The sequence below is a fragment of the Anomaloglossus baeobatrachus genome, chromosome 3 (genome assembly GCF_048569485.1).
Source record: "Anomaloglossus baeobatrachus isolate aAnoBae1 chromosome 3, aAnoBae1.hap1, whole genome shotgun sequence".
Taxonomy (NCBI): Eukaryota; Metazoa; Chordata; class Amphibia; order Anura; family Aromobatidae; genus Anomaloglossus; species Anomaloglossus baeobatrachus.
In genome coordinates this window covers 75,741,996-75,766,460 of record NC_134355.1, presented here as the reverse complement: position 1 = coordinate 75,766,460, position 24,465 = coordinate 75,741,996, and the positions used below count along the sequence as shown (strand labels likewise).

Below are 24,465 nucleotides of genomic sequence, written 5' to 3'. Positions count from 1 at the left end.
TGTCAAAATTACAAAGAAAAGTTACCTGGCGCTCTGATTCCCATGTGTTGCTGACCGTCCATTACAAAACCACTCATTGGTTGTCCATCGGGGTTATAAGGTGTTCCTTGACTTACTGCAATGTATAATGTAGTTGTTATAATCATATATATATATATATACGTATATATATATATATTTATATATATTTATACATGATATATATATATATCTCAATCACAAATTAACATCTTCTAAAATACATCAACAGCAATAATAATATCAATGTTCAGCTTTATCTCGATACCCCAGGTTAGCATAATACATTCATTGATTGGAAAACTAGACACTTAGTTAAGAAAGAAGTCCACCACCATTTTTTTGGACCAGCATGCTGATATTTAGGTAATGTCGGTATTCCTTGATTGGAATCAAGGGTATCCAACATGAGTAATAAGTAATTTAGAATTCCCAAAGAAACTTAGTATGAGATATAGATATTTTCTTGAGTAGTAACACATATTTTAGTCAAACACAAGCTGGCTTTAAAGTTAAACGTCTGAAGGTTGTTAAGGTCCCAACAAAAAAAAAACTACCTCATTGAATGTCTTTGAACTTTATCGAGTCCCATAAGGGATACTGACCCTGTTACCCTTTTGACAGGTAATAAAGTTTACAGCAATTCCACACCAAGCCATGCACCAGGGAGTGGTCAAAGTAGCAGAAAGTACAGCTGAGGAGAAAAACTAATACAAAAAGTAAAAAACAAGATTCTTAAGATTAGATCCAATTGTTGTACAAATTAGTACAAATAGTTCAGGTCTGATTTTTTTCTTTCTTTTTTTTTTTTACTCCCGGCATTTTATTTATTTACCAGGTATCGGACCTCCCGGTGAATGGCTTGAGGATGGTTTTCGCCTGCGTGACTTGAAAACAGTTACTATTGAGGACTTGCCTGCTCGATTGGACTGGTCTATCATAGGTTGGACTATTCTTCTTCTAGCATTTATAAACCTAGAAAAGACAACAAAATACATTATGGTTATCGGGGTTTCTTACAACTGATTAAAGTATAATCTTGGGATTCCGACCATTACTCAAGTTGAGTCTACAATCTAACGTTGGGGTTCCAACCATTACAAAGAGCAAGGCTGATATAGTTTAGTCAGATGTTTTCCATGCTGGGTTAAGCAGTCAGAAACCCATGTAACCTCTTCTGACCTTCCAGAGTACAAGCTGGGGCTTCTGAGTTGATTTATGTTTGTCAGCTTTTACCACAGTTGGACTTTTCCATTTAAGCTCTACATGAGGGAATTAGCCAGGTCTGCTGAAAAACAATATGTGTACCATTCCAGTTCCAATTCTAAGGGGAGAAAAAACACGACTCCGCATAGAAGGGTAAAGCCTAATACAATAATCCGGGCAGGCCTATCCATATCTTTTGTTTTGTGACTAATTCACAACTTTTATTAAAATCCCTTCTCTATTTTTTTTTAAGAGTTTAATTCTATTTTAATGCCCACTCTTAAGATAATGAACTGTGTGATGGCAATATACCATCAAATGAGAGAACGTCTGGAGTTTTATCACCATTTGCTCACGCTGCTGGGGAGTTCAGAACAAGGCATTCGGCTTATAGAGACTATTTTTTTTTTCCCTTTGGTTTATTCAAAGAGTGGGGTCAGGACAAGGTCAATGCCATAGACCATTTGCTCTTATAATCCGGTTTTCTTCAGATATCACGAAAGGTCAAAAAATATAAGACCATTCATTGACCGACTAAAATTAAAGTAATTCATCAACCAACCAGAGTTCTCAGCGTCAGCTCATTAGCATATACTAAACATTGTCTTGACTATTATTTTTTTTTATTTTTGGTTTGCGTGTAAAAGAAATATTTATGCTTTGGGGTTTTTTTTCTTAGTCAATTAGTGTTAACTCAAAATATAATATCACCAATGACATGTGCCGATTCCCCAAATGCGGAACTTTATTGCATCAGGATAATACAACACTGTAAACACAAAAATTAAATTAAAATATGAGCACACGGGGAGTATGTAGTTATAGAATCGCTCTATATTCTGTTTTAATAACCTTCATGAAGCAAAGATGCTGGGAGAACTTGGGAAATGAAACCCCCCATCAACTGTCTTTCTTGATTGTCCAATTAAACATTATTTAATGAATTTCGGTAGGTTACACTGACAACAATTTTATTCAATATTAAATGTCATAAAAGTAATATTAAAAAAAGAAGAAATAAACAAACCTATTGTTACGGGAAGCCTCTTTAACCTTCACTTTAGAGAGCATGTATCCCTCCCTTTGTGATATACACAAATTTCTGAATACCTTTCCTAGCAGGAGGTCTGTGCACAAACACTTTCCCGTGGCCTCATCAGACTGAGGTCCACTCGCTATTGTTCCCTAGCTGGAGTTCCACAGAACTTTGCATTCGGTGCAACTGTCTTTTTCTGTTAACTCTCATTCATTAGACATGGCAAATTAAAATGTTTTAACTATTATTAAGGAGTCCTTTGAAGAAGGAATTCTTTTTTTTTTTATTTACAAAATATATTAACTGTTACAATAATTTTTTTGCTCTTTTACCATTTTCTTTTTTTTTTGCCTTACTCTTTAGTTACCTTTTTCTTTTTTTTTTTTGCAGCCGTACAAAAATGTGGATTTTTTTTTTTTAATCACAACTTTGTGTGCAAAACATCAATTTCTTTTTTTGCCCTAAGGCAGCTTTCAAGAGAGAAGAACTAAACTTTTCTTTCTCTCTAGTCATAAAATGGAATTCTTGCCCCTCCCAGAGGAAGTCAAATTGAGGTCAGCATCCCATCCTCATATCTGTTTAAATAAACTGGTCCAGCTGTTTGTTTCCAAAATGGCCTCTGACCTCTCCCCTCATCTTTATGCTTTTGTAATAGAAAGCTTCACTTTGCACACCATTTGTTGCTCTAAACAATGGTCCAAATGATCTACAAATTTGGCGGAGTTGCCATAGTGCATGTGGCCATTATGTGATCATAGGAACAAAAACTATAATCGATGCAAAAAAAAGTTGACATGGATGTGTCTTGTATAGGTGAGGTGAAGGTTGTGTCCTCAGTGACATTTTCTCTGGCAGGCCAACTCAAGCCTATCTATCTATCTATCTATCCATCTATCTATCTACCCATGTGGCTAATAAAGTCCCCACTTTTTACCTATTTATGTAGTGTTTCCTCTTTATATTTTTATATAGCTAATAGATTATGGGATTGTTAGTCCAGGAGGCTTTATATTTTGTGCTGCTTCATTTTTTATCTATCTATCTATCTATCCATCTATCCTATCTATCCTATCTATCTATCTATCTATCTAATCTATCCTATCTATTCATCTATCCTATATATTTATATCTATTTATCTATCAATCTTATCTATTCATCTATCCTATCCTAGCTATCTATTTATCTATCTATTTATCTATCTATCCTATTTATTCTTCTATCCTATCCTTCTATATATCTATCTGTCTATATTACTTATATCATGATATTAATTCCCACCTTGCTTTATAGACATAATTATTCTCCCCATTGGGCCTTGCAAGCTAAATTCCCTATCAGTATGTCTTTGGAGTGTGGGAAGAAACCTGAGAACCCGGAGGAAACCGACGCAAACTTGGGGAGAACATACAAACTCCTTGCAGATATTATCCCTGGTGGAATTTGAACCCAGGACCCTAGCGCTGCAAGACTGAACCCTGAATTACCATGCAGAGTACTGTAGATTTGCAATGTTGGGGTTCTGGATTCAAATCCCATCCAAGACACAGGTAACCCCATGCAAAATTAGGTGCTGACACAATAGAAACCAAGGTCTCCTGTATAGCCAGTCAATTGAGGGGCTTACCTAGCAAGCAGATCGGCCGTTAGTCCTGGTGTACACGTCGGTCCCCACGTGTACACCAGGACTAACTGCCGATCTGCTTGCTAGGTAAGCCCCTCAATTGACTGGCTATACAGGAGACCTTGGTTTCTATTGTGTCAGCACCTAATTTTGCACTTGAATGGGGTTACCTGTGGACATTTTTCAAACCTTTTTGCAGATTCTATGTGAGATCTGAGATTCTTGCCTGGGTCACGTGGGGTTCTTTCCCCCCTCCTTCACTTACTCACTCCGTTTTTTTCTTAAATCATTGTTATGTATACCCTATGCATTGACTAAAATAAAAATGTTTATACATTTGTACTATGGTGTTATCTGGGTATTTTTCATACTTTGGTAAATGTAAAGACTCCTCCACCCTTGAATGTAGTTACTCCTCAACAGATTACCATCAGGGTGCAGTGTAAAGGCCACGTCACACTAAGCAACATCGCTAGCAACATCGCTGCTGAGGCACGACTTTTGTGATGCAGCAGCGATGTTGCTAGTGATGTCGCTGTGTGTGACATCCAGCAACAACCTGGCCCCTGCTGTGAGGTCGCTGGTTGTTGCTGAATGTCCTGGACCATTTTTTAGTTGTTGCTCTCCCGCTGTGAAGCACACATCGCTGTGTGTGACAGCGACAGAGCAACAACTGAATGTGCAGTGAGCAGGAGCCAGCTTCTGCGGACGCTGGTAACAAAGGTAAATATCGGGTAACCAAGAAGCCCTTTCCTTGGTTACCCGATATTTACCTTTGTTACCAGCGTCCGCCACTCTCACGCTGTCAGTGCCGGCTCCCTGCTCCCTGCACACATAGCCAGACTACACATCGGGTAATTAACCCGATGTGTACTCTGGCTAGGAGTGCAGGGAGCCAGCGCTAAGCGGTGTGCACTGGTAACCAAGGGAAATATTGGGTTGGTTACCCGATATTTACCTTAGTTACCAAGCGCAGCATGCTTCCACGCGTCGCTGCTGGCTGGGGGCTGGTCACTGGTTGCTGGTGAGATTTGAATTGGTCGGTGGTTGACCTCCACCTTGCTATGCACCCCAATTTGGGATGTATTCCATCTGTATAGATTTTGGCGTTTGGTGACTGTTCACATTGGGTCATCAGGCTTTGTCCACAGGCTATATATATACTTCATGCAGCATTTGCTTGGACCTGTCCCGCCCACAGCCATGACTCAGTCATGGGTACGGGACTGCAATAGACCAGGTGAGTGCTGCTGAGAGCAGTTCTGCTATTTATATGTGAGGCCGCATGGCACATTTTATAAAAATATTTTAGTGTAGGACTGCTTCAAATGAGATTTGCCGTGACGTGGCGAAGCAGCTCAAGAAATTGCAATTTTTTGCCAAAAATCTCAAAAAAAAAAAAAAATTTTATAATGCAGTTTGGAATATTTGATGCCTTAGTGCACATTGGTGCTGGCTCTTTGTTGTTTCTTTGTTGAATTGGTCGGTGGTTGACCTCCACCTTGCTATGCACCCCAATTTGGGATGTATTCCATCTGTATAGATTTTGGCGTTTGGTGACTGTTCACATTGGGTCATCAGGCTTTGTCCACAGGCTATATATATACTTCATGCAGCATTTGCTTGGACCTGTCCCGCCCACAGCCATGACTCAGTCATGGGTACGGGACTGCAATAGACCAGGTGAGTGCTGCTGAGAGCAGTTCTGCTATTTATATGTGAGGCCGCATGGCACATTTTATAAAAATATTTTAGTGTAGGACTGCTTCAAATGAGATTTGCCGTGACGTGGCGAAGCAGCTCAAGAAATTGCAATTTTTTGCCAAAAATCTCAAAAAAAAAAAAAAAAAAAAAAAAAATTTTTATAATGCAGTTTGGAATATTTGATGCCTTAGTGCACATTGGTGCTGGCTCTTTGTTGTTTCTTTGTTGAATTGGTCGGTGGTTGACCTCCACCTTGCTATGCACCCCAATTTGGGATGTATTCCATCTGTATAGATTTTGGCGTTTGGTGACTGTTCACATTGGGTCATCAGGCTTTGTCCACAGGCTATATATATACTTCATGCAGCATTTGCTTGGACCTGTCCCGCCCACAGCCATGACTCAGTCATGGGTACGGGACTGCAATAGACCAGGTGAGTGCTGCTGAGAGCAGTTCTGCTATTTATATGTGAGGCCGCATGGCACATTTTATAAAAATATTTTAGTGTAGGACTGCTTCAAATGAGATTTGCCGTGACGTGGCGAAGCAGCTCAAGAAATTGCAATTTTTTGCCAAAAATCTCAAAAAAAAAAAAAAAAAATTTTATAATGCAGTTTGGAATATTTGATGCCTTAGTGCACATTGGTGCTGGCTCTTTGTTGTTTCTTTGTTGAATTGGTCGGTGGTTGACCTCCACCTTGCTATGCACCCCAATTTGGGATGTATTCCATCTGTATAGATTTTGGCGTTTGGTGACTGTTCACATTGGGTCATCAGGCTTTGTCCACAGGCTATATATATACTTCATGCAGCATTTGCTTGGACCTGTCCCGCCCACAGCCATGACTCAGTCATGGGTACGGGACTGCAATAGACCAGGTGAGTGCTGCTGAGAGCAGTTCTGCTATTTATATGTGAGGCCGCATGGCACATTTTATAAAAATATTTTAGTGTAGGACTGCTTCAAATGAGATTTGCCGTGACGTGGCGAAGCAGCTCAAGAAATTGCAATTTTTTGCCAAAAATCTCAAAAAAAAAAAAAAAATTTTTATAATGCAGTTTGGAATATTTGATGCCTTAGTGCACATTGGTGCTGGCTCTTTGTTGTTTCTTTGTTGAATTGGTCGGTGGTTGACCTCCACCTTGCTATGCACCCCAATTTGGGATGTATTCCATCTGTATAGATTTTGGCGTTTGGTGACTGTTCACATTGGGTCATCAGGCTTTGTCCACAGGCTATATATATACTTCATGCAGCATTTGCTTGGACCTGTCCCGCCCACAGCCATGACTCAGTCATGGGTACGGGACTGCAATAGACCAGGTGAGTGCTGCTGAGAGCAGTTCTGCTATTTATATGTGAGGCCGCATGGCACATTTTATAAAAATATTTTAGTGTAGGACTGCTTCAAATGAGATTTGCCGTGACGTGGCGAAGCAGCTCAAGAAATTGCAATTTTTTGCCAAAAATCTCAAAAAAAAAAAAAATTTTTATAATGCAGTTTGGAATATTTGATGCCTTAGTGCACATTGGTGCTGGCTCTTTGTTGTTTCTTTGTTGAATTGGTCGGTGGTTGACCTCCACCTTGCTATGCACCCCAATTTGGGATGTATTCCATCTGTATAGATTTTGGCGTTTGGTGACTGTTCACATTGGGTCATCAGGCTTTGTCCACAGGCTATATATATACTTCATGCAGCATTTGCTTGGACCTGTCCCGCCCACAGCCATGACTCAGTCATGGGTACGGGACTGCAATAGACCAGGTGAGTGCTGCTGAGAGCAGTTCTGCTATTTATATGTGAGGCCGCATGGCACATTTTATAAAAATATTTTAGTGTAGGACTGCTTCAAATGAGATTTGCCGTGACGTGGCGAAGCAGCTCAAGAAATTGCAATTTTTTGCCAAAAATCTCAAAAAAAAAAAAAAATTTTTATAATGCAGTTTGGAATATTTGATGCCTTAGTGCACATTGGTGCTGGCTCTTTGTTGTTTCTTTGTTGAATTGGTCGGTGGTTGACCTCCACCTTGCTATGCACCCCAATTTGGGATGTATTCCATCTGTATAGATTTTGGCGTTTGGTGACTGTTCACATTGGGTCATCAGGCTTTGTCCACAGGCTATATATATACTTCATGCAGCATTTGCTTGGACCTGTCCCGCCCACAGCCATGACTCAGTCATGGGTACGGGACTGCAATAGACCAGGTGAGTGCTGCTGAGAGCAGTTCTGCTATTTATATGTGAGGCCGCATGGCACATTTTATAAAAATATTTTAGTGTAGGACTGCTTCAAATGAGATTTGCCGTGACGTGGCGAAGCAGCTCAAGAAATTGCAATTTTTTGCCAAAAATCTCAAAAAAAAAAAAAAAAATTTTTATAATGCAGTTTGGAATATTTGATGCCTTAGTGCACATTGGTGCTGGCTCTTTGTTGTTTCTTTGTTGAATTGGTCGGTGGTTGACCTCCACCTTGCTATGCACCCCAATTTGGGATGTATTCCATCTGTATAGATTTTGGCGTTTGGTGACTGTTCACATTGGGTCATCAGGCTTTGTCCACAGGCTATATATATACTTCATGCAGCATTTGCTTGGACCTGTCCCGCCCACAGCCATGACTCAGTCATGGGTACGGGACTGCAATAGACCAGGTGAGTGCTGCTGAGAGCAGTTCTGCTATTTATATGTGAGGCCGCATGGCACATTTTATAAAAATATTTTAGTGTAGGACTGCTTCAAATGAGATTTGCCGTGACGTGGCGAAGCAGCTCAAGAAATTGCAATTTTTTGCCAAAAATCTCAAAAAAAAAAAAAAAAAAAAAAAAAAAAAATTTTTATAATGCAGTTTGGAATATTTGATGCCTTAGTGCACATTGGTGCTGGCTCTTTGTTGTTTCTTTGTTGAATTGGTCGGTGGTTGACCTCCACCTTGCTATGCACCCCAATTTGGGATGTATTCCATCTGTATAGATTTTGGCGTTTGGTGACTGTTCACATTGGGTCATCAGGCTTTGTCCACAGGCTATATATATACTTCATGCAGCATTTGCTTGGACCTGTCCCGCCCACAGCCATGACTCAGTCATGGGTACGGGACTGCAATAGACCAGGTGAGTGCTGCTGAGAGCAGTTCTGCTATTTATATGTGAGGCCGCATGGCACATTTTATAAAAATATTTTAGTGTAGGACTGCTTCAAATGAGATTTGCCGTGACGTGGCGAAGCAGCTCAAGAAATTGCAATTTTTTGCCAAAAATCTCAAAAAAAAAAAAAATTTTTATAATGCAGTTTGGAATATTTGATGCCTTAGTGCACATTGGTGCTGGCTCTTTGTTGTTTCTTTGTTGAATTGGTCGGTGGTTGACCTCCACCTTGCTATGCACCCCAATTTGGGATGTATTCCATCTGTATAGATTTTGGCGTTTGGTGACTGTTCACATTGGGTCATCAGGCTTTGTCCACAGGCTATATATATACTTCATGCAGCATTTGCTTGGACCTGTCCCGCCCACAGCCATGACTCAGTCATGGGTACGGGACTGCAATAGACCAGGTGAGTGCTGCTGAGAGCAGTTCTGCTATTTATATGTGAGGCCGCATGGCACATTTTATAAAAATATTTTAGTGTAGGACTGCTTCAAATGAGATTTGCCGTGACGTGGCGAAGCAGCTCAAGAAATTGCAATTTTTTGCCAAAAATCTCAAAAAAAAAAAAAAAAAAATTTTTATAATGCAGTTTGGAATATTTGATGCCTTAGTGCACATTGGTGCTGGCTCTTTGTTGTTTCTTTGTTGAATTGGTCGGTGGTTGACCTCCACCTTGCTATGCACCCCAATTTGGGATGTATTCCATCTGTATAGATTTTGGCGTTTGGTGACTGTTCACATTGGGTCATCAGGCTTTGTCCACAGGCTATATATATACTTCATGCAGCATTTGCTTGGACCTGTCCCGCCCACAGCCATGACTCAGTCATGGGTACGGGACTGCAATAGACCAGGTGAGTGCTGCTGAGAGCAGTTCTGCTATTTATATGTGAGGCCGCATGGCACATTTTATAAAAATATTTTAGTGTAGGACTGCTTCAAATGAGATTTGCCGTGACGTGGCGAAGCAGCTCAAGAAATTGCAATTTTTTGCCAAAAATCTCAAAAAAAAAAAAAAAAAAAAAAAAAAAAATTTAAAAAAAAAAAAAAAAAATTTTTATAATGCAGTTTGGAATATTTGATGCCTTAGTGCACATTGGTGCTGGCTCTTTGTTGTTTCTTTGCTGGTGAGATCTGCCTGTGTGACAGCTCACCAGCAACCCGTGTAGCGATGCTCCAGCGATCCCTGCCAGGTCAGGTTGTTGGTGGGATCGCTGGAGCGTCGCTTAGTGTGACGGTACCTTAAGGAGTCCAGGCCGGTTCCTGGCTGAGTGCTTGATTAGATCCAAACACAAAAATTTTCCAGCACTCTCAAAAAAACTCCAAAATATATACAGTTAGGTCCAGAAATATTTAGACAGTGACACAATTTTCGCGAGTTGGGCTCTGCATGCCACCACATTGGATTTGAAATGAAACCTCTACAACAGAATTCAAGTGCAGATTGTAACGTTTAATTTGAAGGTTTGAACACAAATATCTGATAGAAATTGTAGGAATTGTACACATTTCTTTACAAACACTCCCCATTTTAGGAGGTCAAAAGTAATTGGACAAATAAACCAAACCCAAACAAAATATTTTTTTTTCAATATTTTGTTGCGAATCCTTTGGAGGCAATCACTGCCTTAAGTCTGGAACCCATGGACATCACCAAACGCTAGGTTTCCTCCTTCTTAATGCTTTGCCAGGCCTTTACAGCCGCAGCCTTCAGGTCTTGCTTGTTTGTGGGTCTTTCCGTCTTAAGTCTGGATTTGAGCAAGTGAAATGCATGCTCAATTGGGTTAAGATCTGGTGATTGACTTGGCCATTGCAGAATGTTCCACTTTTTTGCACTCATGAACTCCTGGGTAGCTTTGGCTGTATGCTTGGGGTCATTGTCCATCTGTACTATGAAGCGCCGTCCGATCAACTTTGCGGCAGGTGGCTGAATCCGGGCTGAAAGTATATCCCGGTACACTTCAGAATTCATCCGGCTACTCTTGTCTGCTGTTATGTCATCAATAAACACAAGTGACCCCCCAGTGCCATTGAAAGCCATGCATGCCCATGCCATCACGTTGCCTCCACCATGTTTTACAGAGGATGTGGTGTGCCTTGGATCATGTGCCGTTCCCTTTCTTCTCCAAACTTTTTTCTTCCCATCATTCTGGTACAGGTTGATCTTTGTCTCATCTGTCCATAGAATACTTTTCCAGAACTGAGCTGGCTTCATGAGGTGTTTTTCAGCAAATTTAACTCTGGCCTGTCTATTTTTGGAATTGATGAATGGTTTGCATCTAGATGTGAACCCTTTGTATTTACTTTCATGGAGTCTTCTTTTTACTGTTGACTTAGAGACAGATACACCTACTTCACTGAGAGTGTTCTGGACTTCAGTTCATGTTGTGAACGGGTTCTTTTTCACCAAAGAAAGTATGCGGCGATCATCCACCACTGTTGTCATCTGTGGACGCCCAGGCCTTTTTGAGTTCCCAAGCTCACCAGTCAATTCCTTTTTTCTCAGAATGTACCCGACTGTTGATTTTGCTACTCCAAGCATGTCTGCTATCTCTCTGATGGATTTTTTCTTTTTTTTCAGCCTCAGGATGTTCTGCTTCACCTCAATTGAGAGTTCCTTAGACCGCATGTTGTCTGGTCACAGCAACAGCTTCCAAATGCAAAACCACACACCTGTAATCAACCCCAGACCTTTTAACTACTTCATTGATTACAGGTTAACGAGGGAGACGCCTTCAGAGTTAATTGCAGCCCTTAGAGTCCCTTGTCCAATTACTTTTGGTCCCTTTAAAAAGAGGAGGCTATGCATTACAGAGCTATGATTCCTAAACCCTTTCTCTGATTTGGATGTGAAAACTGTCATATTGCAGCTGGGAGTGTGCACTTTCAGCCAATATTATATATATAATTGTATTTCTGAACATGTTTTTGTAAACAGCTAAAATAACAAAACTTGTGTCACTGTCCAAATATTTCTGGACCTAACTGTATGAAAACATACTTTTTATTAATGCCATTAAAATGTATAAAAATGTGGCAGTCAGAAGGATCTACGTGTTTCAGGTCTTACTCAAAAAGGTATATTTTAATATATATTTTGGCATTTGTTGCGAGTGCCGGACAATTTTTGTGTTTGGATCTAATCATTTCCTTCAACACACCAAAGTCACACTGAGAGGGAATTTAGTGAGGACAGTGATGAAGATGTCTGTAAAGCGCCGTGGAAATATATACAAGTGTGTAAAATCTGTCCTAGTCATCTATCTAGCCATCTATCTATCTATCTATCTATCTGTCTATCTATCTTTCTATCCATCCATCTATCTATCCATCTATCTATTCATCCATCCATGCTAACCATAGACCACCTCTTTCCAGGCTCTCCCGAAAATGTCTTACCCTATGCACCTTATGCTATTATTAGGGTGCACAATGTAGTAGGAGTTAAAATCTGATGAATACCTGTTCAGTCCACATTACAAGCTACAGCCTGCTCACTATAACACATGAATGCTCCTCTATAAGACAATATAACCTCTGGGCTATTAGTGAAGCTTCGAGAGCTGTAATCCTCTACAACAACACTCAAGTGATAACATTTGAATGTAGAAAAATACTATTTTGGTTGACCTTCTTTTTTGTGTAGAGCAGGTAGACATGGGTGTCCCCAAAAAGTTTTAGGTGTAAAATCAATGTATTATTGTAATGTTTAAGGGAATTGATGCAGATGAAGAATATACTTGAAGTCTTTAATACAACAGGAATATACAGATAATGTAATGTAATATTTAAGGGAATGTGTATTATAAAGATAGCATCTGTAATTAAGGGTACCGTCACACTTTAGCGACGCAGCAGCGATCCCACCAGCGATCTGACCTGGTCAGGATCGCTGCTGCATCGCTACATGGTCGCTGGTGAGCTGTCAAACAGGCAGATCTCACCAGCGACCAGAGACCAGCCCCCAGCCAGCAGCGATGTGCAAGCGATGCTGCGCTTGCACGGAGCCGGCATCTGGAAGCTGCGGACACTGGTAACTAAGGTAAACATCGGGTATGGTTACCCGATGTTTACCTTAGTTACCAGAGAACACCGCTTAGCTTAGCGTGTGCAGGGAGCAGGAGCCGGCACTGGCAGCGTGAGAGCTGCGGAGACTGGTAACGAAGGTAAATATCGGGTAACCACCTTGGTTACCCGATGTTTACCTTGGTTACAGCTTACCGCAGGCTGTCAGACGCCGGCTCCTGCTCCCTGCACATTCAGGATTGTTGCTCTCTCGCTGTCACACACAGCGATGTGTGCTTATCAGCGGGAGAGCAACAATAAAAAAACGAACCAGGGCTGTGTGTAACGAGCAGCGATCTCACAGCAGGGGCCAGATCGCTGCTCAGTGTCACACACAGTGAGATCGCTAATGAGGTCACAAAAAACGTGACTCAGCAGCGATCTCAGTAGCGCTCTCGCTGTGTGTGAAGTACCCCTAAGGTTGGCTTTTTATCTTTTTATAATGAGTAGTAGGATCCTGAACAAATTGCAGGACAAAGAAAGTAAGTGAACATGGCTGATTGCATCTAGTCCTTCACTGATACAATGGTCATAGTATGGGAATAATATGAAATACTGGACCATCCTGTGCTGGGTTACAGAAATTGTATGGACAAGGAAAAGCACAAAAAGCAGTTTGACGATGTATGCAATACTCTGATAATATAGGAATTGTATTCTTTAAAACGTTTGGGTAGCACACAACAGTTTTTTTTATGGTGGTCTGCATAGTATTACAAGCTTGGTCTAACAGCAAATTTAGGAGCTCAAGGTTCTGGTAACTAGTAAAGAGGATCAGTGATGAGCGAGCATGCTCGGCACAGCTAGTTACTCGATCGAGTATCAGAGTGCTCAGGTACCCATGGTGCTCAGCCGAGTATTGCGGGTACTCGGATATTTCGTCAGTGGAACAATGACCACAATACATAGGCTTGCTTCACTGCATAATGTGTGCAGGCAGCCCAAGGAGAGCGATTCACAGTCACTGACCGGCTCTCCCGAGGGGGGTAAAATGGTGTTCTCTGACACAGTGTGACAAAGAAAAAAGAACACCCTCCCTCACCCTGGAAATGCTCTGTATATAGCTGGCTGTATGTGAGTGGAGACCAGAATTGCCCAATCATTGACTTTCCATGATGCTTTTACTGCCATCAAGCCTGTCCGAGCGCCTGACCTGCTCGAATCAAGGAATGAGCATTCGAGCATGTTAGTGCTCGCCCATCACTAGTAAGGATGTCACATAGGTTATATGGAAAGGGCGGAGACTTGTATATAGAAGCGCACGTACCCCAGTACAAAACCTAAAATGGAGCTCAGGACGTTATGTGTGTGTAATTTGTAATACTGGTGGCTTTTTAGGTTACCTTTTGGACACCTTTGATAGCAACCATCGAGCCGCAGCGTTCACTTCCTGCCAATTACTTATACATCTTGAGGCGGGGAGATAGGTGGTGATTGGGCTCTAGGCGTACATGATATTACAACCTCTCATGAGCCTCAAAAACGCAAGGGCCAGCACCGCTGGACCCGCACCAGCAGCAGAGGTGAGTATAAGATTTTTTATTTTAATGGAGTCAAATATGGAGAATGAGAGGGGGATGCCCAAGTAGTGGAAAACGCCTTTAAGTCCAGGTGCAAGTATTTGCGCATCCCAATTAGCTACACCCCTGGGAAAAGTAGGGAAACTCTAATGTTCCTTAGATAATTTCACAAATTTTTGAACTAGTTTTATCCTAGAAGAGAACTTACACCAATATAGAAAGATTTAAGAAATACTAATCATTTTTAATATTATTCAGCATTTATTCCAAAGAAGCCAGTGTTTTCCGGTAGAACAGAACTGTGTAAATTACACTCTAATGTTAATTAGTTAATGTGCAGAACACTTTCAAACAAGTATCATTTGCCTTAAAAATTCTTTAAAACTGCTACCACAGCTTTCCCTTAATTAAATGTCATTACATAAAAATGTTTTAGCTTTTATTGCAATGGAACAACTAATTATCTTTATGATCATCATACTTTATTCCCATGCAGCGCTTCAGTTATATTCAATTCTGAGTACACAACGATGATAAAGACATAGAAAATAATACAGATTGTAGCCGGCAGCGTAATACATGGACGCTCAGTCATAGCAGGTGTAAAATATATATATTATACTGAGCATGTCTGATTGAGTCACATATACATTAACTATTGCATCCGATCCCCATCTACATGCATTACACTAAAATTGGATGAATTTGATTATTTTACGGGGACTCACTAAATATCTAGTTTGTATAAGTAGTTTCCAGACTTTCCCATCAGCAGATATCAAGAAAATGAAGAATTGGGCTATTGGATTTTAAAGCCAGGCGCACATGCTGAGTATTTGATGAGTTTTTTACCTCAGTATCTGTAAGGCCACGTGGACACGCTGAGAATTTGGCAAGTTTTTTTTTACCTCAGTATCTGTAAGACCACCTGCACACGTTGAGTATTCGGTGAGTTCTTACCTCAGTATTTGTAAGGCCACGTGCATATATTGAGTATTTGGTGAGTTTTTACCTCAGTATTTATAAGAAAAAGCCAGGAGTGGGTATAAAATGCAGAAGTGGTGTCCATGTTTCTATTTTACTTTTCCTCTGATTGTTCCACTCCTGGTTTTGGCTATAGATACTGAGGTAAAAACCTCACCAAATACTCAACATGTGCACGTGACCTTACAAATACTGAGGTAGAAAAACCTCACCAAATACTTAACATGTGCACGTGGCCTTACTTGTCTAATCATTCATTCTCAAGGAAGATGAGCTTTTTATTCCCCTCTCCTTATTCTGAAAACATGCACTCTCAGTCTATCTAAATATCTCTCTATACATTGCATAATTTTTTAAGTGATATTCTTCAAAAACTGCTTGCATGCTTCCTTATAGATTGGATCTTCACATACTGGCCACATTACAGAGTCCACTGAGGTTGATATTCAGCTTTCTACAGACCCTAAATTTAAATATACATTGTCCCATGGTGTTAAGCTTTTCGCACACGTTAGACTTAACGGGAACCTGAAAGTAGGATCTACCCCTATTAACTAATTAAAACACTGCACTCATCATTTCATGCTGACTTCTAGTAACCCCAATGTTTAGGCAAAATGGCCAGCATAATCATAAAACCAGCATTTTAATATTGGGGTGACACAATTTTGGGCATGCACAGTTATCTTCTGCCCATGTGCCACTGCCCTGGCATCCTACTGACCGACTAAGCACTTCTCTCTGCGATCTTACCTCAAAACCGCCACACTGCTGTGTATAGTGCTGAGCTGCCAAGTAGTGGCACACACTTCAGGTATGTACAGTGAACTTCTGCGTATGTGCCACTACTTACCGACTCAGCACTATGACTCAGCAGCAAAGCGCATCTGCTATGAGATTGTAGAGGGAAGCGCTCGGTCAATCTGACTTTGACTCTGCACAGTATGACCAAGGACAGTGCCACATGGGCAAAAGACCACTGTGAATGCTCGAAGTCACAACTGCAGCTGCTCATTTGTGTGATATAGCGAGCAAGGAGGGGAAGATGAGCAGTATAGAGACAACAACCATGCCTCTGAAGTTGTGATACTGGTTGGCTTGGCTGGAATTCTCAGCACTGTGTACACCTTTCTGTTTAAAAATGCTGATTTTATAATTATGTTGGGAACGTTTCCTAAATAATGATGAACACAGCATTGTAATTAGTTGATAGAGGTACAGACTGCAGTCAGGTTCCTGGTTGGCCATTCAGCATCTACGGGAGTGTTCGTCACACAAGCACACAACAGCTGCCTGTCTATAAGGCCACCTTCACATGTCAGAAATTCTGGTACGTATGATATCCATTTTCATATGTACCGGAGACATGAACATAAGCAGACCCATTAAAATCAATGGGTCTGCGCACACATCAGTGTTTTCACAAGACCCGTGTGTCCGTGTGTTCCGCACAGAGACAAGCCCATTTTTCTCCTGCATCATTGATGTCACATGGACCGCACACTGATGTGATGTGTGACATCAGTGTGACACGTTGAAATATAATGATTTACTATACTCATCTGTCTCCAGCGTTGCTGTCTTCAGCGCTGCTGTCAGTTGTGTCGAGGCCCGCTCATTATGCTCATGAATATTCACTGCACAGAGGACCCGGAAGCAGCAGCACTGGACACAGGTGAGTAAAAAGTTCCAGCTCTCCATTTGCTATCACGGATAGCACACGGTGAACACTAGTGTGCCAAAATCACGAGACACGGATGGGTCATACACACCTTCAACATGGCCATGCAAAACATGAACGTTTCTCACAGATGCCTAATATAGTGGTGTTCACGCAAGGACATTTACACAGGAGATACAGGACCTCTGTTCTTGGGATTCTTGGAGATCCCATTGGTATCATCCCACCCATCTACCACTTAACATATTTTTTTCCAAATCTAAACAACCCTTTTAACTTGCAGTATGTCATCAAGCCACTAAAGAATCTTCACGCATTCCTTTCCATAAACTAAGAAGGGACTTTCTAAAGGCCCTCATCTGTGCACCAGTGCTGGCCATTCGATAAAGAAGCAGGCTCATTGATGTTCAGTCATCATAATTAAGAAACTCTTTTTTTTTTATTTTCAATACTTGTTAAATTTACAGCCGTTCAGGAAACCCAATGAAACCACAAGCGACAACTTATGAAGTCATAATTTTGGCAGTGTGAATCAGCCTTTGTCTGTCTCTTGTGCCGCTGAATAAAAAGAGGACCCCAAACTGCAAAACATTATTCACAGTGCAAGGGGGAAAAAAGGAGAGGCTGTATGCATGCTTCACTAACCGCCTACTTCAGAAACATAATATTGGAATTTACTCAAATCACAGCAAGACCATCAATCATACGAATCAGTAGATTTTCTTTCAAGCCCAGTTTTACACCTCAGGCAGTAATGAAAAATTTGTACCATGTAGCAAAAACAGAAGACTATGTCAAAGCTTTTCCAGTATAAGGATATGATAAAACACCGAGGGTAAAAATGATCAATTAGCTGACAAATGAAATGATGCGAGGACAATGCAGAAGTCACATATAGTTTTATGTTTACAGTCTCAGTCTTTTCTCGTGAAGCTCGGCGTGGAAGTTGGAATTTTCAGTGATGGAGTGTTTGACAACGCAAAACTACACAAACACAGGAAATGTCACAATTTACATAATTTTTACTGAAGCTATTCGCAGTGTATTAAAAAGGCATTTTCATAGTATCTGCAGGCGTAGCGATACGTGATTCATGATGTATCAGTTACTAAAAGGCAAGAGCTACCTGCAATAGAGGTTTGCATGTACCATTCTAATTACTGAAGCTCCTCACCATGCAAGACATGTGTTCACGAATGTTTCAGTCCCTTTATTTTGCAGAGTATTTCACTTTTTAGAGCAACAGTTTACTTTGCAGAGTTGATCTTCATACTGTAACTTTGTGGAACAAGTTTCCAGCATAGTCTTCTCTGCTCATCTCTTGTGTCTTCCTATGTTACTTAGTCTCATATAACTTCCTAGTTGTTTGCTCTACTCAGTAACAAGGTTTTTCTGCACTAAGGCGGAAATATCCAAATACCAACTCTTATATACACTATGAACACATTGATTTGACAGAATCTGAATTTTTGGGTCTTGATTAGAACAAATCCAGCAAAATTGCAGCCAGTAGCGTGGCACCTCACGTTACCACGTGATGATCAACCATGGAAGATCAGGGGTAAAGGCCGATCTAAAGTAAGTACTGACTATAGAGATGACTATATAGTTTTTCATATTTTTCAGCCCTTTCCTAGCGTTCCATTTGTTATGATTTGGAGGTCAAGAGAGATCAAAGCAGAAAACATCCTTTAGTGTGCAAATTTGATTAGGACTAGAGATGAGCGAATCGGAAGTTCGGTTTTAAAATTGAACACCAACTAAAAAAACAGGGCTTGGATTCGAAGTTCACATGCTTGCTTTATGTACAAACTTAACTCACACGAGCAATGCTGTACTCGGGTACACTTGGTGCTCATCCCTGTGCGAGCCACTTGCAATGTTTCAATGGCTCACACTGGGGGGTAACAATAGTGTGATCACATGTAGTGTGCACCCCTCCAAAAAAAATGTGAAAATGCCTGCCCACCCTTTTCCGGATGGTATCTGCTTATGGCTGGCTGCATGTGGGCGGAGGTTCAAACTGTCAATCCGTGGTTCCGAACCTCCTCGGGCAAGGTTCGGACACATGGAGGTTCTGTTCATTTGCTGCCAGTGAACTGAACCTACAAAGATTTACTCATCTTTAATTAGAACTGAACTTTATTTGGACCAAATCAAATTTTTGAGCAATTTTAATAAATTTGTAGAGATTTCCTTATCATTACCTATGAGTTAGCAGTTCTAATTTCTCTGTCTTGTATCCTGCATTTCCACCAGTTTACTTTTCTGCAAGCTCTCTAATTTGAGGTAGAGAATGGAAACTAGCTGCTATGATATCTTCCATACACAATTCATAATGAGATGGCATCTCCTTCTTATATACAGCATTCTATAATACTGTATATAAGAGCCCAGGCCGCTCTGTAAAATGTAAAAACCTTTTCTTATACTCACCTACGGGGAGGACCGGTCCAATGGGTGTTGCTGCATTTCGGTTTGGCGCCTCCTTTTTGTGGCGATTACCATGCTACTTCTACCCAGCCCAATATGGATGATGTGTCCTACGTCATCCACACAGGCCGGCATTGCAGTCCTGTGCAGGCAAACTTTAATATGCCCTACTCATGGCAGATCAAAGTATTGTAGTGTGCATGCACAGGGGTTCTTTAACCTTTACTCGTGCCTGTACATTACAGTACTTTGATCTCCCCTGAGCAGGACAGATCAAAGTGCGCCTACTCAGGACTGCAATGCTGGCCTGTGTGGATGACGTAGGACACGTCATCCACACTGGGCTGGGTAGAAGGAGAACAGCAATCGCCGCAGAAAGGAGGTGTCAGACCAGAGAGCAATGGCACCCATCGGACCTGACCACCCATAGGTGAGTATAATAAAAATTATTTTTACATTATACAGCGAGACCTGGGCTCTTATATACAGTATCCTAGAATGCTGTATATAAGGGCTTACTGATGGCGGCCGCAGCTCATATGGACCAAATCTGGTAACAGGTTCCCTTTAAATAACTCATAATGAGCTGTGGCATACCTTATGTCAGAAATCATACTCCAGTCTGTGACTGGAATAAGATGTCTGGTGAAGTGCATGGAGGCAGACACACTGGATTCAAGAAACAGGAGTGTCTGACTCCATCTCCTCATCAATACTAATGTTGTTCACAAAATTGTTGATGAATCGGGGCCAAAGTATTTAACAAAGTTACAAATCATTTTACATTGAATCCATTTTAATTACGTTAACCCTTTAGCAAACAATGAGTTGCCGTTCATGTAGCGCGAGCATCTTTCAGACACATGTGCCAGTGAAACAGAACGTGAGAAATGTAACCTAATAAAACATCAAACAGAAAACTGACTCTCCGTACAGATCGCTTCAGGTTAATGGAAGTAAGAATTGCCTATGCAGATTGAGAGACCTGAGAAACATAGGATCCATTTCCTCATCATATAAACTATACACAGAACGAGACTAAACTGCTCCGAGCCATATTTCTCCATTTGTCTATGTATCAAAGTAGTTATTTAGTATGTAGATTAGTATTAAAAGGCACAATCGAGCCTACGGTCTATCAGGTTGGCATCAACAAATACACAAGCCTTATAAAATATTAGTGGAACTGTTAAATGACCCAGATTTTATTTTAAGTGTGCTGCCGCCTCCTTTTCAGTGAAAAGAATCTCTAAAGCCTTTAATGCTGATACAGAAAGCCATGCATCATTTACACACACACTGTGCGCTCTACCCAATATATGCCTTCAAATGCACTTCCTTCCCTCATGCCTCTGGCTCTCCTTCATTTTTAAGAAGAGAAAATTGTTTTATCCAACAAGGAGGCAACATTTGCCCCATTTTTAATATTTCAGACCGGCTTTTTAACGTCTAAAAACGCAGTTTGTTTTATGGAGGCATGGCCTGGGGCTGCAGTATGATGTAAGGGAGAAGAGGTCTCTAAGGGCACACTTCTCAGTTTGCTGGTGCTACGTTTTGCTGTGCTTAATTGCTCTGCACCATTCTTGGCCACTGTTGACTCAAAATAGGTGTGGATCAGGTCTGTGCAAGCAGTGAAATACCAGAAAGTCAAACTTTATGTAAACACACTTAGAGAGATTTAACAAGAACAGACCAAAACCTGACTCGCGGAGTTCTCGGAGGTTCCAAGATTTTAGCTAAAAAGGTTTTGAAAGTGCATTTCTTCTTCTTAAGCCATATTGCAAGGTATTCTTTTAAAACAATATCACATGCTTTTGTTTGAAGTCAAAGTAATGGTTTAAAAACTAATAAAAAAAAAAGTTGTATACAATGGAGGCTACCATAATGGGGAATGTGCACTAGCAAAATGTTGAATCAATGAGAAAAAAATATTTATAGCAATGACCTTGTCTATCGTCTGTAATAAAATAAATTAAATGCAAATAAATTGAAAAAAAATATCTAAATAAACAAATAATTCCATATGGAAATATGTTTTCAACCTAGACAGCTTTCTTTACGACTATGGACCAGCCATAAATAGTGATTAGCAGATCGATCACCTACAAATCGTTTTTGACATGTGAGGATTGCAAAATAAAATAAAAAAAAAATGTCCAACAATATTTCACAGACTGCAGAAGATTGCTTCAGCCATAAAGCCGGCATATGATGTAAGGCGCTGTCATAATGCCTTAAAACTATCACATCACATGATCCAGCTCAATTAATCAAGGAAAACTATCATAAGAACTATTGAAGGCAAGTAGTGGGCTAGTAGCCAGTCTTGCCACGCTGGGGTCATGGGTTCAAATCCCATCAAGGATAATATATGCAAGGAGTTTGTATTTTTTCCCCATCTTTGCGTAGGTATCCTCCAGGTTCTCCAATTTCTTCCCACACTCCAAAGACATATTGATAGGGACTTTCAATTGTGAGACCAATGGGGATAGTGCTGGTGATGTACGTAAAGCGCTGTGGAATTAATGGCGCTATATAAGTGAAAAAATAATATGATATTAGAATTTTACACTCTAGCGATAGCAGGTGAGAGCGTCCAGTAGGGATAGAAAAAGACCTACTGTAAATATGATTGTAGTGTACAACTGTAGTGCTAAAGCCCAATGAAAATGGGAGTGGAAATCTCAGTCTGTGAATAATAATCCAAAAGTTCAAGTACTATAGGGAGGTGCTGGACCTGCAGAGTCCATGTGACTGTGAATGAATTGATCCATGATGTACTGTAGTACCTTAATAACACCATTCTTTACACACAGAAAAAAGGGATCAGTTTAATACCCCTCTGATTTAATTTTTCTATTGAAGAAGAATCATGACATCAAGGCTTGTGTGTCCAAGAAAGCGTGTTTCTTGGTTTGTGAGACTGAAAAGCCACATTTTTTTTTAAAGATTAAAACATTTTTCCATTACAGAAATTTAAATGTATATGTCTCCCTCACAAAGTTTGAAGTGTATTTTTTTTTTTTTGCATCTTTGCTTGTTTCTGCGTCTCTTATACTTTTTGGAAAAAATGTTTCACTTTAAGTAGCCTAAAAGTCTGATACCGCAGTCTATTGTGAAATAGGCTCTTGGTTACCACTAGGTACAATCCATTTATCCCTAGCCAAATAGGTTAAGGTCACTTAGACTTTAAGAAGGCTGTTTGCCTTAAGGAGTTCAAAACTGAATCAATACAGTCCCATATACGTCGCTTCTGGCAATTGGAGGTTTTCCATTATTGAGATTTGTGACAACTTTGCTCACTGAAAATCAAATTTTATGGAAACAAATCAGCTGGTGAGATTAAACTTCAAAAGATTCACTTGTTTCTAGTCATAAATAATAGATAGTTATCTTAGTTTTTCTAAAGTAGATAGTTATCTCAGTTTCCCTAAAGTACCAGATCCAATGAGAACCAAAATGAGCTATAATTTAGTACCACTGGGGTTGCCATTTAAGGACCTCAAAATTGAACATCTATTCAAAGGTGAAAATCCTACCAGGCTTCGTCCTATCTAGGAACTGAATATAGGGTATATTCAGTGGTAAATACATTTGGGGATATTGATATTATCCCATTGAAATCTATTTTAGGAGTGAATTGAATGGAACTTATGAGTACAGTATAACTCAAAAAATAACTAGTTACATTGAGGAACTTCATTTACATGTAGATTGGTGAAACAAAAAATATAATTCTTAAGCATCTTCATTATAATGAGAAAACACTAACAGATTTGTGTTTGATATTATAAGGATGTTACATTTTAATTTGAATTTAAGGTTATATTGATTCTAAAACATTACACATCTAAACTGTGATGGCTTCTCGAAGGATAAAGCCTGTGTGTGAAGAGAGGGTCATATCACAATTTATGTATTCCCTGCATTCCATCCATAGTTTATGCAATCTGGGAAGATTGGGATATGAAGTACATTTGTGCTTGTTCAAGTATTAAAACTTGTGAACTAAAAATATATTCAAGAGGGAAATGTGTGTGGGCAGTGGAGGAGGAGTGAGGAAATTGCCTGTTACAGAAAAATGTATCCAAAGTGAGAATTGTAACTGATAATGAAAACAATAACATTCTAGTTGCAAGCTGTAAAACTAGGTTTAACCTCTTGCATTTGAGAAAAGTTTTAATAGAATTACTTTTCAGAGCAATCTTTCAAGACAATCTGAATTAATAAAGGAGGTTCTGAGACTTGGATCTTTACTAGAGATGACGAATAGTAACTATTCGTGCTCAGATAATTCGTAACAAATCCCAAAGAACTATTCCAGTATTCGTCACGAATAATGAACCTAATGCAAGTCAATGGAAACCCAAGCATTTATCTTGCCGTAATGAATACTGTAATAGTATTCGGTATTCGGTAAGCATAATCTGAACACGAATAGATACTCTTTGCCCATCTCTAATCTTTACCTATTGTCCAGAGAGCCTACCAGATTGTGTTTCTTCTTGCTCTCTTTCTGTATGACACTATACTTCTGTGCATTGAAGAGATAACTCATTGATTTCATAAAATAGTAGAGTTGGAAAGGACCTCAAGCGCCATCAGGTCCAACCCCCTGCGAGAGCAGGTTTTCTCAAATCATCCCAACTATATGTTTATCCAGCTTCCACTTGAAGATTTCCATTGATGGAGAGCTCACTACCTCCCGGGGTAACCTCTCTGACTAATCTGAATCTCCTTCCTTTTAGTTTCATCCCATTGCTTCTTGCACTTCCTTGTGCTAATCAGACTAGGGTAGTTCCCTCTAAACTGGGATTTCCTTTCAGATATTTGAAGATCACTATTAAGTCTTCTCTCGGCCTTCTTTTTTGCAAACTAAACATTCCTAGTTCTGTTAGCCGGTCTTCATATGACATGGTTTGCAGACCTCCTACCATTTTGGTTGCTCTTCTCTGGACTTGTTCCAATATATCGATGACGTTCTTGAATTGGGGCGCCCAGAACTGTACACAGTATTCCAGGTGGGGTCTGACCAAAGCCGA

The 24,465-nt window shown here is 40.2% G+C and overlaps 1 protein-coding gene across 2 annotated transcripts in view; it reads right to left on the bottom strand.

Moving 5' to 3' along the window:
* MEIS1 (Meis homeobox 1) overlaps positions 1 to 24,465 on the bottom strand; it is a 222,365-nt gene that overhangs the window by 4,254 nt on the left and 193,646 nt on the right. Inside the window, exons 10-11 of one of the 2 annotated variants that reach the window (XM_075339267.1) lie at positions 854 to 993; positions 26 to 115 (exon numbers count right to left, since the gene is read on the bottom strand). In XM_075339267.1, coding sequence (XP_075195382.1) covers positions 26 to 115; positions 854 to 993 — 230 coding nt within the window. The remainder of the gene's footprint in view (positions 1 to 25; positions 116 to 853; positions 994 to 24,465) is intronic. The other variant, XM_075339268.1, reaches the window with a different exon arrangement.